Genomic DNA, 15,589 nt, shown 5'->3' with positions numbered 1-15,589 from the left:
TGTTCACAAAAGTGTCAAAGTCTTTCATTTTAGGAACAGGGCTTTGCTCATTGTAGGAAAGGAGAAAAGTAACCATCTTAGCTGCTTATGCCACATGGCCTCAGAAAATCTTTTTCTTCTAGTTTGACTCTCCTATTACTAGCTTTCACCAAGTGCCTATGGAAACAGCAGTTCAGAGCAGGAGGGCAAAGCGATGGCTTTGAGGCGCCAACGTGCTCTCTGAGAGATGGCGAAAGAAAGGTGCACACATACTGGGAAGTTGGTAGAGCTGGTTCCAAATGGCCTCGGTCCAGTGTGAACGGGCTGTACCACCTAGGACAAGCCACTTCACACCCTCATCTCTTTCACCTACAAATAAAGTACTGTGCTTTATTCACTAATGTCCCTCTGGTTCTAAAATTATTTGTAGCAATGAGAGTGAGTTCCTTTATAAAACAAATAACATCTTAATAAATTTAGCCAAAAAATTTATTAGTGAGAAGACCACAGATGTTAAAATTTGGGCAGCTCCTGGCTGCCTGTCCTGATAGAAAGTCAAGTGCGGAACAGAAATTTTATCTCAAGTAGTGGTTCTTTCTGCACTTGACCTACCTATTTGAGAATAGGCAATTTTCTGCAAATGGACTAAAATGTCTATACCAGTGATTTTCTACCCTTTGTAGGGAACCTACTCTATTTGTTTAATTTTATAGCATCACCCCTTTATCTGTGGTATACATGTGAAAATTAAAAGGATTAATATGTGTTTAAAATCTAAAGTAACCCTGGAGATAGATAATAAGCACAGTGAGGCTATCTGGAAATCAGAACGGAGAGGCTGGCCGCAGATGCACTTATCCTGAAATGGGAATCGGGAAGGATGCCGAGCTAAGAGATTTCAATGGTTAGGTCTCTCAATTGTAATTTTCAGCCCAGAGATACATGCCTGTAAGTGTCAGACCTGAGTAAATTGCTTGCTGGTGTCACTCTGGTCTCATACACCAGCCTTTTACACACACCCCTCTACCTTCTCCTCTCACCCCCACACTAACCAGGTTCATCTATCCAATCAGGGAGGCGTACAGACACCAGCAAACATGTGCTGCACTCACACACCAAGTTAGTTCTATTCTAAGCTGCAACTGCACCAGCATTTCTGAGATGTACATGAGAATTACAAAAGGTGAGCACACTGTTTCATCTTAAAAAACTGCTATAAAGTCAATATTGAGTTATACTCCATAATGTCTTAGGGTATGAGAAATGATGAGTCTGAGTGTGTGTACATATGGCACATGAACACAAGAAAAATGTGTCCCCACCGGGTACTTGGGAGACAGAGACAGGAGAATCACAGGTTTGAGACCAGCCTCAGCAAGCAGTGAGACTCTCATCAACCTAGTGAGACCTGTATCAAAATAATAAATAAAATTGGGCTGAGTGTGTAGCTCAGAGGTAGAATGCCCCTGGGTTTAATCCTATTAACACACACATACACACAAAAATGTGTCCTAGAAAAAAGCTCGAGGAAGTTTACACTGCTTCTCTTTTACTGATATTAAGTTCCTCTATCCTTAAGATTACAAAGAATGGATTGAGGAAGAAAACAGTTCAAACAGATTATGTCCATACAAGCTTTCATTACTGACCTCACTAACATGTATGGGAAGGAAAAAGAGGGAGCAAGATCACAGACGGAAATATAACAAGTGCTGTATGCATGTATGTCTGCATTACTTTGAAACTCACTCTGATGTATAATTATACTGCACCAAGAAAAGTATATAAAAATTATGAAAAAAAAGCCCCCCAAAGCTGAGAGTATGGGGACTCCTAAGTCTCTCTTTTCCAACTGAACTCTTAACACAACAGTGTGACCTGCAGTACAGAAAACACCTGGGGACAGGAATGGCGGCTCCTTAGACTGCTAAGAGGGAGGAGGAGTGGGTGCTGAGAACGAGGGTAGACAGACACTCTGACTGGAGGGGCACGTCTGGCTCCCACCCTACTTTCTTCACAATCCAATTTCTGGCATTATCAATGGCCTCACTGCCCCAGCCTCACAGACCAGCAGGCTGTGGTCAGGCATACACTTCTCAGCCCAAGGCCTTTCAAATTGTTATTGTTACTAAGTAAACAGGCTTTCATATTTCATGAAGCAGAGCAAGGCTGCTGCTCAACTCTGTTCTGCTGACTGCCTCCTCTTCATGGCTGAAATGGACACACGAAGACACAAATGAATCTCACTATGGTTTCCAAGGTATGGAAAATTTCTGTATGTGCTGTTCCTGGCAGCACGGTCACAAAAGTGCTTGCAGGAGTGGGATGCTCATACAACCTAAGGGCACCTTATGAATCAGGCTGGTATTACAAGAGTCTTACCCTCCTTTATCCCCACTGGGTCCCTAGCTTTTGCTTATTCTACAAAGTCAGCCATCTCATACTCTTCAGGCATTAACTATAGACAAATTTTAAAGGTAATGTAAAAAAGTGACATGCTCACATTATTATAGCTGCCATACATGGAATTTTAATAAATAACACGCTAAATCAACATATTCCAACCAGTTTTCATTCATGTCATTTCATCTCATTCATATCATTTCAGAATGTAAAGACTCTAGTCTATTCATATGGAAGTCTACCAATACTTGAGGAAAAACATATAAAATTAAAGACCATGGCTTTAAAAACTCTTGATAGCTATTAAATGTTTTCCACCAGGGCTGGGAATTTGGCTCAGTGGTAGGCGCTTGCCTGGCATGTGCAAGGGCTGCAGTTCAATCCCCAGTACCACAAGAAATAAAAAATCTTCTTCCAAATATACTTTCCACAGTTATATAAAAATATAGAGCAAGGGAGGGAGGAGAGACAGCAATTTGTTGAAAATCACTTTTTCAGAAAAAAAGACACACAAAATATTTCCCTCAGAAGTAATTTTGCAGATGTTTTTTCTAATCTTGCACTATGTGGATTGACACGACCTCTGCAATTATTAGCCATAGCCCTTGAGCAGATAAACATCACAAAACTATTTAATGGCTCTGGAGAAAGGATGAAGGGCACTTGAATTTTTTTCTAGCTATGATCTCTAATTTGCTTATTATTAGAAAAGGCAGGAGTAAATACAAAAGGGGGCTATTCTGGTCAGGCGACAGCTAATGTGGAGGAGAGAAGGCACATTCATACCTCCCCTGACTTGCTGCCTAATGAGTAGCAATTAATTCATCTTATTGTATTTCCAAATGCCAAAGACTCCGTTCACATCAAAGAAAAAATTTTCAAGGCTTTACCATTGTTCATTTTTAAATGTACTGAGCTATACTTAGTATTTTATAACTGTCAACAGCATTTCCTTTAGTTCTGATGTGGGGCTTAGCATCATAAAGGATAAGGAGACTGGTGGTTGTGTCTTACTTATGACTTCCCAGCATTTAGGACAGCTTTGCTTTGGGCGAAGGCGCCCTCTGACCTTAGTCACCTCTTCTATGGGAGGTGACGGCATGGAGCAGGAGGTGGCTCTACTCTGAAAGGCTAGGGGAGTCCCAGGTGGCAGCTGGCTCAAGCTGAGCTCCACTGGCTCCCACGACCCAACTCCTCTGTTCCTTCAAACACAGAGACACAAAAAGGGTGCCGCGAGGCACTACATCTCAAGCCAGGCAAGAACCTCGGCCTTGACCAGCACTCTGGAGAGGCAGCATGATACCATGCAAAGAGCCTGGGCAGGTCACATGGCCATGCTGAGCCTTTGCTTTTTCAGAGCAGGGATAAGCATGCCCATGTTTGGGGCTGTTTTAGGAACTCAGTATAATGTTCTTAGCCTTTTCTCTCCCTTTCTCCTTTGATACTGGGGACTGAACTCAGGGGCATTCTACCACTCAGCTACAACTTTATCCCCTTTTACTTTTTTATTTTGAAACAAGGTCTCACTAAGTTGCTGAAGATTTTGCTAAGTTGACCTTGAACCTGTGATCCTCCTGTCTCAGCTTCCCAAGTTTTTGGATTACAGGTGTGCACTACCAGACCCAGGTTAGCCTTGCCATCTGATGTACTCTGCAGCCTGTGGGGCCAATATGACCAATGGACCTGCCACCAGGGCTCATCCAATTTGGGACCTGAAATGCCCAGCAGCTCAGGCCCTCACTCCAGAACCTTGAGGATGCATGTTATTCTAGAGTATTCTCTACATTCAAAGTTGCCTGTCCACATTGGAAGTTGATTAACAATGGGATTTCTCTACTTAGGAATAGATCTATAGACCTCATGTTCAGCTTAGAACATGCTCATGAGAAGCACATCTATCTTCTCCATGGTGAGCCTGCTCCTGGATGGACTCAAGGTCAAACAAACAGGACACATAGAGTGGACATTAACAAGGCCCCAATGAAGTTCTTGAACTCAACAGAATTAAATCTATGATTTGAACTTTAAAGCCTTATCTTATTGAAAGAAACAGCAAATTGTAAGGAAGGGCCTGATGAGCAATCACATCACCAAAGCCAAAAGGACAGGGATAAAAATGGCCACAAGGGGTGTGCAGGGAGCTCATAAATGAGTCACCGATGAAGGGCACAATCAGAGAGGCTTAGGTCTCTTACTGCTCTGCTGAGTTGATGCAATGTCAGTAGGTATGGGCGTTTCCTCAATGCATGTTCAACACCAGATATGAATATGGCTTCTGCCTAAGAGGTTGTCCTGCCAAGGTTTCCTAGTATGGCCCACACAATGCACTCACCCAAACACACTTAAAATGAGAACTCGAAGGGGCCTGCTTCAACTTTCACAAAGGTGAAGATGGCCCATGGCATGGCTGTGTGTCTGCAGAGCTGGGCTGGGGCCCCCACAAGCCTCTAATACCAGCAAATTGCCTTTCTGCTGCTGATGGGGAAGAAGACCTCTAGGCAGGGTCTGGACAACCTCTCAGGACAATGGAATCTATGGAGAAAGACTCAAGAGCAGGAGACTACACAGAAACTCTTAGTAGAAAAAGAGACTGCTGAATTCATAGAGAACACTTCTGTGCTCTTTCTATACATGCTGGGATAATACATCTTAGAGTCTGAGTGACTTCTTGATGACTTAAAGGTGAGTGAAAAAATTCCAGGTGGAGAAATGCTTCCCACAATTTGAGCTAGTCCTCAGAACATGCTGCTGTGCCTCACAACTCAACTGGAGATGCCAATATGAAGCTAAACTAAGGAATAGGGATAACAATAATTGAGACTAGCGTGGGTGACATAGCCATAGATACAGGTATTAGCTCAAAATCTGGAGCAGAACCCTAACCCTGCATCTTTGGAGTTCCTAAATGCATGTTCCATAGACCTATATGCTATCTGCCGGCTGTAATCGCACGGATTCACCTTCCACTTTATTAGTGACATCAGGCCTGGCCAGGAAGCTGTGCCTCATCTAAGACACACCTGCCACCCGAGGATCAGTGGGTTACAAGGACTTTGCCTGAGTAAGGCCACATGCACAGCACTCCCATCACTAAGAAACAACTCTCCCAAAACTAAGCTGCCTTCGGTGCTGGCAGGTAACACTCTTGCTTCTTTTTTAGGCATGTTAGCCCAGAACACAGAACAAAAGTAATGCTGAATGTATGTGTTTAGTTTCCAAAACCAGTGCCTTTTCTTCCTTTCTCCATCGCCCCAACTGTAACCTGCAGATGCTGCCCCAGTTTCTCTGCTCCTGTGCATCATCTTCTCAAGTCACTCTCTCATTATTTCAACCTTCCCCCCCTTTATTTTGGCCTCTTTGGTTGCTCCCTGTGGTCATAGCCTGTATCCAAGTTCATCCCAAACTGCTGTTCAAGTCTATCGTGGCTTACGCCAATACAAATTGCAGAGAAAAAAGTCTCAAGTTGGTGTCAATGGCTATAGCACAAACTTCTGGCTCTTCTGGCTGACAATGAATGGGTAAATATCTAGATTAATTGTTAAGATAGGATCAAAAGAAGAATAGCATTTTCATTGGATGTGATATTCTCAGGGAAACCAAGGGCCAAGAAAACCTGTGGGAGGGGAAGAGAGTGGAAAATTGTTTTGATTGGGCAGGAAGGTTGGTAGACGAAGTTAGAAAAGATAATTTTTTACCATTTTATTTTTTCACTTTTTTGGGGGGTGGGTGCTGAGGATGGGACCCAGGAGCACTCTACCTCTGAGCTATACCCCCAGCCTCAATTAATTAATTAATTATTCAAAATAATTATTTTGTGACAGGGTCTTGCTGAGTCACTGAGGCTGATTTTGAATCTGAGATCCTCTCGTCTCAGCCTGTCAAATACTGGGATTACAAGCATACACCACCATGCCCAGCTGATTTACTTCACTTTAAAAAAAAAAAAGGAATTATGTCATTTCTAGGATCATACAAACACAAGTATTTAATATGTTCCTCTCTGTACTAACTTTCATGTATTTAAAATTCAGCAACAACAAAAGCTTCCTGGTTAATTCTAATGCATACTCCCAGTTAATTATCCCAGTTAATGGGAGTTGGGTTAGTGGTTAAAAACTCAACCTTTAATAAGCCAAGTTTTAAATGTGCTATTGAAAATCATTCCGAAAAGTTTTGATGTACATTTTGTTGACTTAATAAGGATACAACTCATAAACATCATCCATCTTTAAAAACAATGAAGAAAAAGAGAACACAGAACAGTCCCAGTGGACTGGAGCAAGGAAACAGCCAAAGATGATCACAAGGACCGGTGTGGGCCACAGCATTGGGCCCTAGGGTTGTGGAGTAGAACTCCGGTCCAGACCCCCACTTCTCGTAACCAGATTTATAGCAGCCTGGGATTTAGTCTCCCTGCCTCAGGCTTCACCTTCCCCAATAGCTGGAGAGATCTTTCCAAAGTACAGGGGTGTGCTCCCCAAAACCCACAGCTGGATCCTCCCTTCTCAGTGGGAGGATGCAGGGCCATCCTATTAGGCTCTTCCCCCTAACCCTGCCTCCACGGTGCTCTCTGGGGTGCCCCAAACACCTATTTCTATGGGAGTGCTGTTTGGCTGTAATGACACCTCCCCTGTGAAGCTTTCTTCAAGTCTCCTTCTCTCAGTATTCATTATTTCCTCTGGGAAGCCTTTCACCAACCTGTTCAATTTCTACTTCAGAATCCCTAGCTACAGACAGCCTACTAGAAAAGAGTAGGTGCTACCCCAAGAACACAGACTCTGCACACTCATCTCTACATGACTAATATTTATTGAGGGCCTAGAATATACTGGGCTCTCAATGAAATGTCTGTGGGCTGAATGAAGCCATCATTTCTTTGCTTTTGAAGTTCAACCTTTGTGTAGAAATCTTACACATTTACTAAAATAATTTTCCTTCTGCTAAAGTTAAAATGAAATTCTGCATACTTTGGGGGGGGCTCTGGCCTGCAAGCCAGCACTTTGAGACCACTGGGGTTAGCAGAAGCACACAGCTGTCCTTTGGAACTTGTGCTAACAGATTTTCAACAGAGTGGCTCTGCAGTTAGGATGACTTGTCTGTGGCTGGGACATAAGAATGACCACTATCCACTAGGCGCTGTGGCACATGCCTGTAATCCCAGTACTTTGGAAGCAGAGAAAAGGGAATTTCAGGTTCGAGACCAGCCTCAGCAACTTAGCAAGACTCTACTTCGATATAAATAAACAAATTAATTAATAAAGGGGGTGGTCTCTCAAACCGTATTCAGTTTAACAGCAAAAAGGCTGTGACTACAGATACAAGGGATTGAGCTCCAATTAGAAATGCTTTTTAATATATTGACAGCTTCAATAAGATTTCAATTTGAAATATAAGTTTTGTTGATTAAAAAAAACAAGATGAAAAACAAGTAGCCTAAATAATTCTGCCACACTCTTGCTAGGAAGGAGAGATTTTCAAGCAAGAAAGTGCACAAGGAAGCCACAATGGGCAGTGGCCCCAGGTGTGGGTGCAGCATCTTTTCCACCTCTGTGGGAGTCCAGGAAAATGGAAGTGTGACTTCAATCCTCATTGGAGGACCATGGACCCTTGTCTACCCTCCGCTTCTGAGCTTCTGAGCGTGTGGGGCGGTGATGAAAGGACCAGGGAGCCAGTGCCAGCAAGGACAGAGCTTGGAGGACCAGTCGTCAGTTACCTTCTCCAGGAAGCTTCCTACGTCTTCTCAGACAAAGCACTACCTCACATGTTACCGTGGGTACTTCCTGCCATGCCCACCTCCCCCTGCCCCAGAAGCTGACCTCCATTGCCCTCTGGGATGACCTCATCTTCCTCTAGTGAGTTTATCTCATAGGTTAGTGTGAGAGACCAAGAAGACTGGCTCTCTGCCTGACCCCAAGACACAGTGGGAGAAGATGCTCACCCCTATCTCCTCATAATTGTGCTGCTGAACAACCAGAGAGGACAGGAAGGCAGAGAGTACTGCCTTCAACTAACAGCCCTGAGCCATATCCTGGCTCTGGTTGGTCAGGAAGGTAAAGGATAAACCATCCACAGGAGGAATGAAAGTACTGACACCACCAGCACACAGATAACAGCCAGCCTTATTCTCTGTGGCTCTCTTGACACAGGGGCGACACAGTGACTCTGCAGCAGGCCCTGCAGCTCCTCGGTTATTGATGACCAGTGAAGTGTTGATCCCAATTTAAGCCCACATTTCGAGTACAGGCTAAAATGGAAACACAGCTGCTTAGCAAAAGGCTGGTAGCAAGGAACATGGGACAGCAGGCTCTGTGCAGCACGCCGGCATGAAGCTTTCTGCTTGAAAACATTCTCCCGGCTCTGCTAGATGAAACTCTTTGAAAGAGCGGTGGTTTAGGATTCAGAAAGCTCTGAGTTCAAATCTGCGTCTGCTCTTTACCAGGCTTGGTGACTTATTTTTGTAAAATCAACTACACTCCTTTTTTAATTTGGTATGTGAGGGAGGTTGGGTGAGTGGGTGAGGGTTAATGGGGATTGAACCCAGGGACATTCTACCTATAAGCTATACACCTAGCCCCCCTCCTTTTTTGTTTTGAAACAATATCTCATGAGTTTGCTGAGACTGTCCTTGAACCTGTTATCCTCCCAGTTCAGCCTACCAAGTACTGGGATTACATCAATTACACTCTGTAAGTTTCCTCAATATTGTTCCTGAAAATCAAAACAACATACCCTACTTTGTAGTGAGCTTGCATGAGAGAAAACACCTAAGAGGCTTTACATGAAAATAAAACTCCTGTTTTTCAATTCCCAAACTCAGAAGTACACTCTTAGCGAGCTTGTCCTTGGATTTCCCTTTACATTTCACTGTGCTAACAGTTGCCCAACAGTGTCCTGTATTACACATTTCTGTTAACATGGCCCACTTCATGATAGAGGGTTGGCTGCTAATAGCCCACCAAGATCAGTGCCAAGCCTAGAACAATCAACTGGTATTAAGTGCTGGGAAAACAAAGGACTCCGTTTTTCCAAGAAAAGTTGGAAAAAAGAAAAAAAATAACCTTTTCTATTACCAAGTCATATAAAAACTGACCAGTATCCATTTTGTAACAGTAGCTTAAGAATCCATTTTGTAACTTTTTGGTACACATATCTGTCTGTATGCTCTGCTATTAGAAGTATAGGTTTCCTATTTTTCCTTTATTCTAAGGAAGAAAACTTGCTCAGTGGGAATCAGATTAGATTGTGAGGTCTCACCCCAGCCAATGGGGGATGACACGGTAGGCTTTGAGTTAGGAAGATAAAAGGAGCCTGGACTGCCCACTCGGTGTACTTGCCCAGATTTATGGTATGTGTGCACCCTTCTGCACAGAAGTAAAATTACCTTGGTGAGTTATTTCTGAGTTCATGTGTATTTACTTAATATGCCCCTAAAATCTGTTTCTAACACAGTTGTGGTAGGGAAGAAGGAAAGGAAGTACAAGAAGATGGAGGTGGATCTTGGAATTTAAATGCTGAGCCAGTTACTATCCACCAGGCTCTTTGCACCTCCTGTTTACACCTGCCCCAAAGAGTGACTCAGGACTGAAAGTGGAGAGAAAGTCATTTTTAAAAAATTAAGAAAAATTACAGCCATGTTTGTGGGTCTGCGTATGTACATGCGTACACAGATGCATGTACACGTTTTATAGACAGATAGGGAGAGAGTGAGAGAGCGAGACAGAGAGAGCGAGAGAGAACAAGAGAGAGAACGAGAGAGAACGAGAGAGAGAACGAGAGAGAGCAAGAACGAGAGAGAGAGAGACAGACAGCGCGCGCAATGGCACAATTGTTCCTGTGTAATAAGATTCTTAAAATCATCAAGCAATGGTCCCGTATCTCACGGGGATCCCTCCTGAACAGGACAGCGCACTCATCGCTTACAGGGCTTTCAGTATAAGGCTCTGTGCCCAGTGAATTGACAGGAAATACAGAGACAGTACAAAAACAGAGCAATTCACAACATTGCAGATGGAAACACAAAACTGGCATCTGTAAACTTCTTGGTACATCATCGATTCATTAGCTCAGAGAGACTAGAAACAGAGTCAGAACTTGAGCAAACACTGGGGTAGTTACATTCACATAGAGAGTACCGCACCTTTGGTTAAAAAAGCAGAATCTATGGGGTTATCTTAGTCTTCCAACTGCTCAGCCAGTGCAGCTCAAAGCCAGCCACCATCAGCCACACGTGCGAGCCAGTGAGCAAGCGAGCGCGCGCCAGCATGCTGCCCACCGCAGAGGGCGCACCAAATGCTCCTCCCTAGCACTGGGTCTGTTCCACAGCTAGCCTTGTTGGCATGAAAAAAGTTGGAGGACTTGGGGAGGGCCTCAGTATTAATCACTCAGTGCTGTGAAATGTCACTGTTTTTTTTTTTTTTTTTTTTTTTTTTTTTTTTTACTGTGGAACAAACCTGCAAATTTAATTAATGTATGGAGGCAAAAAAAGGCACACAGGGAATGAAACAATATGGTCTAAAAATAAATTTTCACTATAAAGCAAAGCTCCTCCAAATGCATTATAATCCCTTTGCATTTCTAAAATAGGGCCTCACAGAAAAATAAAGGCCATGTAGATTTTACCGCAAATTTTAGACAGAAAAAAATTATGAACTTATATTTTTAAATTATTAGCAGGGTGTGGTGCTACACCCCTGTAGCCCCAGTACTTCGGAGTTTGAGAGAGGAGTATGATAGTTTTGAGGCCAGCATATACTAACTCAGGGAAGACCCTGTTTCAAAGTAGATAATAAAGCAGGGCTGGAGTTATAGTTCAGAGGTATAAAGCCCCTGGGTTCAATTCCTGGTGCTACTAAAAACTACTACTACTATTGCTGCTACTACTAATACTACTACTACTACTAATAATAATATCAGTGCCTTCATTTTTGCTATAAAATGTATTTAAAGAGACTAGAAAATGAGTCACATATTAAAAAAAAAAAACCTTAACTGGAACTGCAAACATGTGTTTGTCAAGAGCTTACCCATCTTCAGGATCTACCTTTTTTAAGGCCACATTTCAAATTTCTCTTTTAATAAGAAAGTCATTTACATTAAAAAATTAAGAAATGTGGAAGAAATATGGCCGAAATACTGTCTGAGAAACATACATGAGAAACATGTATTTTTGTAAATATTCTTGAAAATACATGAAAAGTATAAATTTAAAATTTTTATTTTTAAAAATATAATTTCATGAGAGTAATATTTTTTTCATTATATCTCCATCAACTTTGCTTCTATGGACATTTTATTTTAAAGTTCTCCTAGCCCAGGGTTACTTGGTGGACATTCAATGATTTTTTTTTTTAATGTGTTTCTGTGTTAAAAGTTATCAAGGCCAGCTCTCTGCTGCATTTGCATTGTTATTAGGAACACACACACACACACACACACACACACACACACACACACACGCCCGCACATGGAGTTTAATGTGAGGCTAGTAGAGAAACAGAGAGATTAGACACAAAGAAATGTAAACAGCTCTCACATGCAAGGAAACTAGGTTACAAGAATCCCAGCACCAGGCATTCACCAGTCACCATGGAAAACAGGAAGTGAGATGCATAGCAACCACAAGCCAAAAAGCAGAAAAGCGCATACCTTTAGCTTGGAATGAAAATCACGAGATTTCCTTCTGGCAAGAACCTGAATGTGACTAGACACCTGCAGGGTAGGGGAAGGGAGGAAAACAAAGGAAAAGCCTGTAACCATGGAGATGAAAAGCCCCCTACAACTGGGCAAGCCAGACGTACCTTAATGGCGGCTTGAATTTCTCGAACTTTCTTTCTTGCTAAGACCTGTATATGACTAGACACCTACATTGTTCGGGTTTATGAGGGGAAACAAAACAAAAAAAAACAAAAAAAAAAAACAAAACAAAACAAAAAAAGGAAATCAAATATAAAATCTCTACTCCTTGGGAGGGTTGGGGGAGGGGAGGTTATTTGCATCTCAACAAAGCTCTGCAGTTAGGAATACACAGTCCCAGCCAGACACCAAGCCCCCAGCTCTGCTCTAAGCTTTTCAGACTGGGTCATCACTGCAGTGACTTGAATCAGGAGGAAAGTTCAGGCTCCTCTCAAGTTTCCCGAGACTGGAGAAACCACTGGGAAAGACTAATCTGGGGAGGGATGAAAGGGGGTGAGCTGGGTTGCTTTCTTTATAAAATTAAAAATGTGGGGGTAGAGGTAAATGCAAATATTTATAGCTTCTCAGTGTCAGGAGGGAAATTCCCTTTTTCTCAATTTAGAGCAGACAATCCATAAATTAGCACATAGGGCAGAATCAAAAGCTGTAGCTGTTGGTTGGTTGTACTCTGATCTCATTAAGAGCTCTGGATTCTGTAGCAAATGGTAAAATAATACTGACATGTAAATTAGATTTCAAAGAGAAATGGAAAGACCCAGTTAGCAGAGCTTTTTTTTTCCCTTTGCCCTTATAAATATCTTTAATCCTTCCACTCTTTTGGGTGTTGACCGGGTGCCAAGTGGATTTGCATATTATTACAAAGCGAAATGTGTGAATACAGCCAGCCAGCCAGCCATCCTGTTAAAAATCTGGGTTGAAAACCACAAGGATTTGCTGAACAGCAAATTCACATTGGAGAGGTATCACCAACTGCTGCCTAAAAACATCCCCAGGATGCCAGGGTGTGGAAATGCAGCCAAGTCCCTCTTCTAAAACACAATGATTCCACTGGGTAAACAAATTTGCATCTTTCTCAGTGGGACTTGGTAAAATTTAGAAGAGTCTCTCAATGGAGGGGGGGGTCACCGGGCAAATGACCAGAGCTCATAGGTCAGCAGCCTGCCCAGGTCCAGCACTTGCAGCAGGTAAGGGTTTAGCTCTGCGTTCCATTTACAAGTTCAGTGACTGGAACTTCAGGGCAGATTACCTCACTTCAAGCTCTCTAGTGATTCTATAAATAGGATTTATGATAAGCCTGAAAACAAGATATATGATAATAAACCAAAAAAACTCAGGATTTATTGACAGTAAAAAATTCTCTCATCTTTAAATTTGCCCCTGAGTTTCAATTATTCCATTTTTTTTTTTCCAATTTGCTTTTTTAGTTTTTTCTTTTAAATACAGAAAAACACGGACTTCCCCCATCCACTTCACCCCTCCATCTGGCTCCTGCTGTTGCTTATTTTCACCCGAATTTTGTTCCTCTGTGATTCGCTGGCTTGATGAGGGCCACTGTCAGGGGACACCCCCCAAGCAGACAATGCCCTGTCTCTGTGCTGGCAGAAGGCCACCCTTGTGCTGAGTCAGCACAGGCCCTGGGCACAGGCAGCATTCCTGGGAAAAGCCCCAGCCCCTTAACAACACTGAAAAACACTCCCAGAGAGGAGGAAACTGACTGCGGCCTGGTCTTCAGGAGACCACAGGATAGCTCATATTTTTGGTTTGAGTATATATATTTTTTTCTTCTGGCGACAAGGCCACTAAATTGTCATGACCAGCCTGGAATTTATAATCCTTCTGCCTCAGCCTCCCAAGTAGTTGGGATTATAAGCATGGGCCAGCATGTCTAGCAGATTATAGTTTCTAAGGTCCATGCTGTATCATTCACCATTTGTCAACATTAAACAATAATATTTTTTTTCTGTTAATAACTCACCCATGAGGTGTTTTTCTGTTTTCCCTTCCCTTTCTCTCTCTTGCTTCTGCAGTTAAATACTAACTAATTTCTCATCCATTCCAGTTCTGAACTGGGTCATGTTAGAGATCTGGGCTGCTTTCACAAGGCCCGGAACAGCAGAGCCCTGGAGGGGGCTGGGAGAGTTCCTGCCCCTGGCCTGCAAAGAGGTATTTCAGCTCTCATTTCATTTCAGTCACAGCTAAGGATAAGAAGCCACTGCTTAAGCAGAAGTAGTGTGCCCAAGACACACATGAGTCGGTAGCACATTCAGACCAATAGTTTGGGCTGCGAGCATTGCTTTTTCGTTGAAAGGATGACTAATATGTCATCGTTCCAGGATGTTACAGTGCACAAAATCTCACAGCTTGCAGATGAGAGTTACACCTGCGGCTCCTGCATTGTTGGCAGATGCACGTTTTGGGAAAGAAACATCAGCTTTGAAATACAGAACAGGACTCTATCGGCTCTGTCCTTAGCAGAGAAACTTTCCCATGTCCAATGAAGAGAACTCAGGAGACCACATACTCCAGGGTCACTGAAATGATGAACAGTGAAAACTGAGCTGATGTGAAACACCTACAATGCTGACATCTTCAAGGGGAACTGGGACTGGGGCTCCAAGGAGCCAAAGCACAGCAGCCACTGCAGCCAAAATGCCTCCTGGGGCCATTCGCTGACATGCACAATTCCCAGGGGGGGCTACTGTACCTGCTTCCTGGTCCTCGTCTTCCCTGTCCTGAGTTTGATGTATCTGGCTATCAATTCATTCCTACCTGAAAGAAAGAAGAATTTACAATAAGGTGGGTTACCAAAAAAAAGTCCAGTCAAAAATGTTTAAGTTGTAGCTATGAGTTTATTTCTAGTATAAAAACAAAGTACAAATGTTTAGAAAATATTTACTAGAAACTGAAGAAGGACACTTCAATGTTTTTTCTAGCAAAGTATCTTTTTAAAAGGTGCCTCTGAGCTGGGCGTGGTGGCGCACACTTGTAATCCCCCACGCATGGGAGGCTGAGACAGGAGGATCGCACAGGTTCGAAGCCAGCCTCAGCTTAGTGAGGCTCTCAACAACTTAGTGAGACCCTGTTTCCAAATAAAGTATAAAACAGGTCTGGGAGTATAGCCCAGAGATTAGAAAGCCCATGGGTTCCACCCCAGTGCCACACACACACACACACACACACACACACACACACACACAGTAAAATAAAAGGTGCCTCTGGCCGGGTGTGGTGGCGCATGTGTGTAATCCCAGCATTTGGGAGGCTGGGACACAGGAGGATCCAGGTTCGCGGACAGCCTCAGCTACTTAGTGAGGCCCTTTGCAACTCAGTGAGACCCTGTTTCAAAATATAAAATAAAAAATAGGACTGGGGGTATAGCTCGGAGGTAGAATGACCCTGGGTTCCATCCCCAGCACCACAAAAATAAATAAATAAATAAATAAATAAATAAAGCCTCTGAGTTTTCCCTTGTGTGCTTGCACTTGAACAAAGAGTCACTGGCAAAAGCAACTGA

The 15,589-nt window shown here is 43.0% G+C and overlaps 1 protein-coding gene across 1 annotated transcript in view; it reads right to left on the bottom strand.

Moving 5' to 3' along the window:
- TEAD1 (TEA domain transcription factor 1) overlaps positions 1-15,589 on the bottom strand; it is a gene marked incomplete at its 3' end in the record, with an annotated part of 172,609 nt that overhangs the window by 56,887 nt on the left and 100,133 nt on the right. The window contains exons 2-4 of the mRNA XM_080694938.1: positions 14,780-14,840; positions 12,180-12,242; positions 12,028-12,090 (exon numbers count right to left, since the gene is read on the bottom strand). Of these exons, the coding sequence (XP_080551064.1) occupies positions 12,028-12,090; positions 12,180-12,242; positions 14,780-14,840 (187 nt within the window). The remainder of the gene's footprint in view (positions 1-12,027; positions 12,091-12,179; positions 12,243-14,779; positions 14,841-15,589) is intronic.

Source organism: Muscardinus avellanarius, assembly GCF_963383645.1.
Source record: "Muscardinus avellanarius genome assembly, chromosome: 1".
NCBI lineage: Eukaryota > Metazoa > Chordata > Mammalia > Rodentia > Gliridae > Muscardinus > Muscardinus avellanarius.
This window is presented reverse-complemented; position numbering and strand designations above follow the sequence as displayed.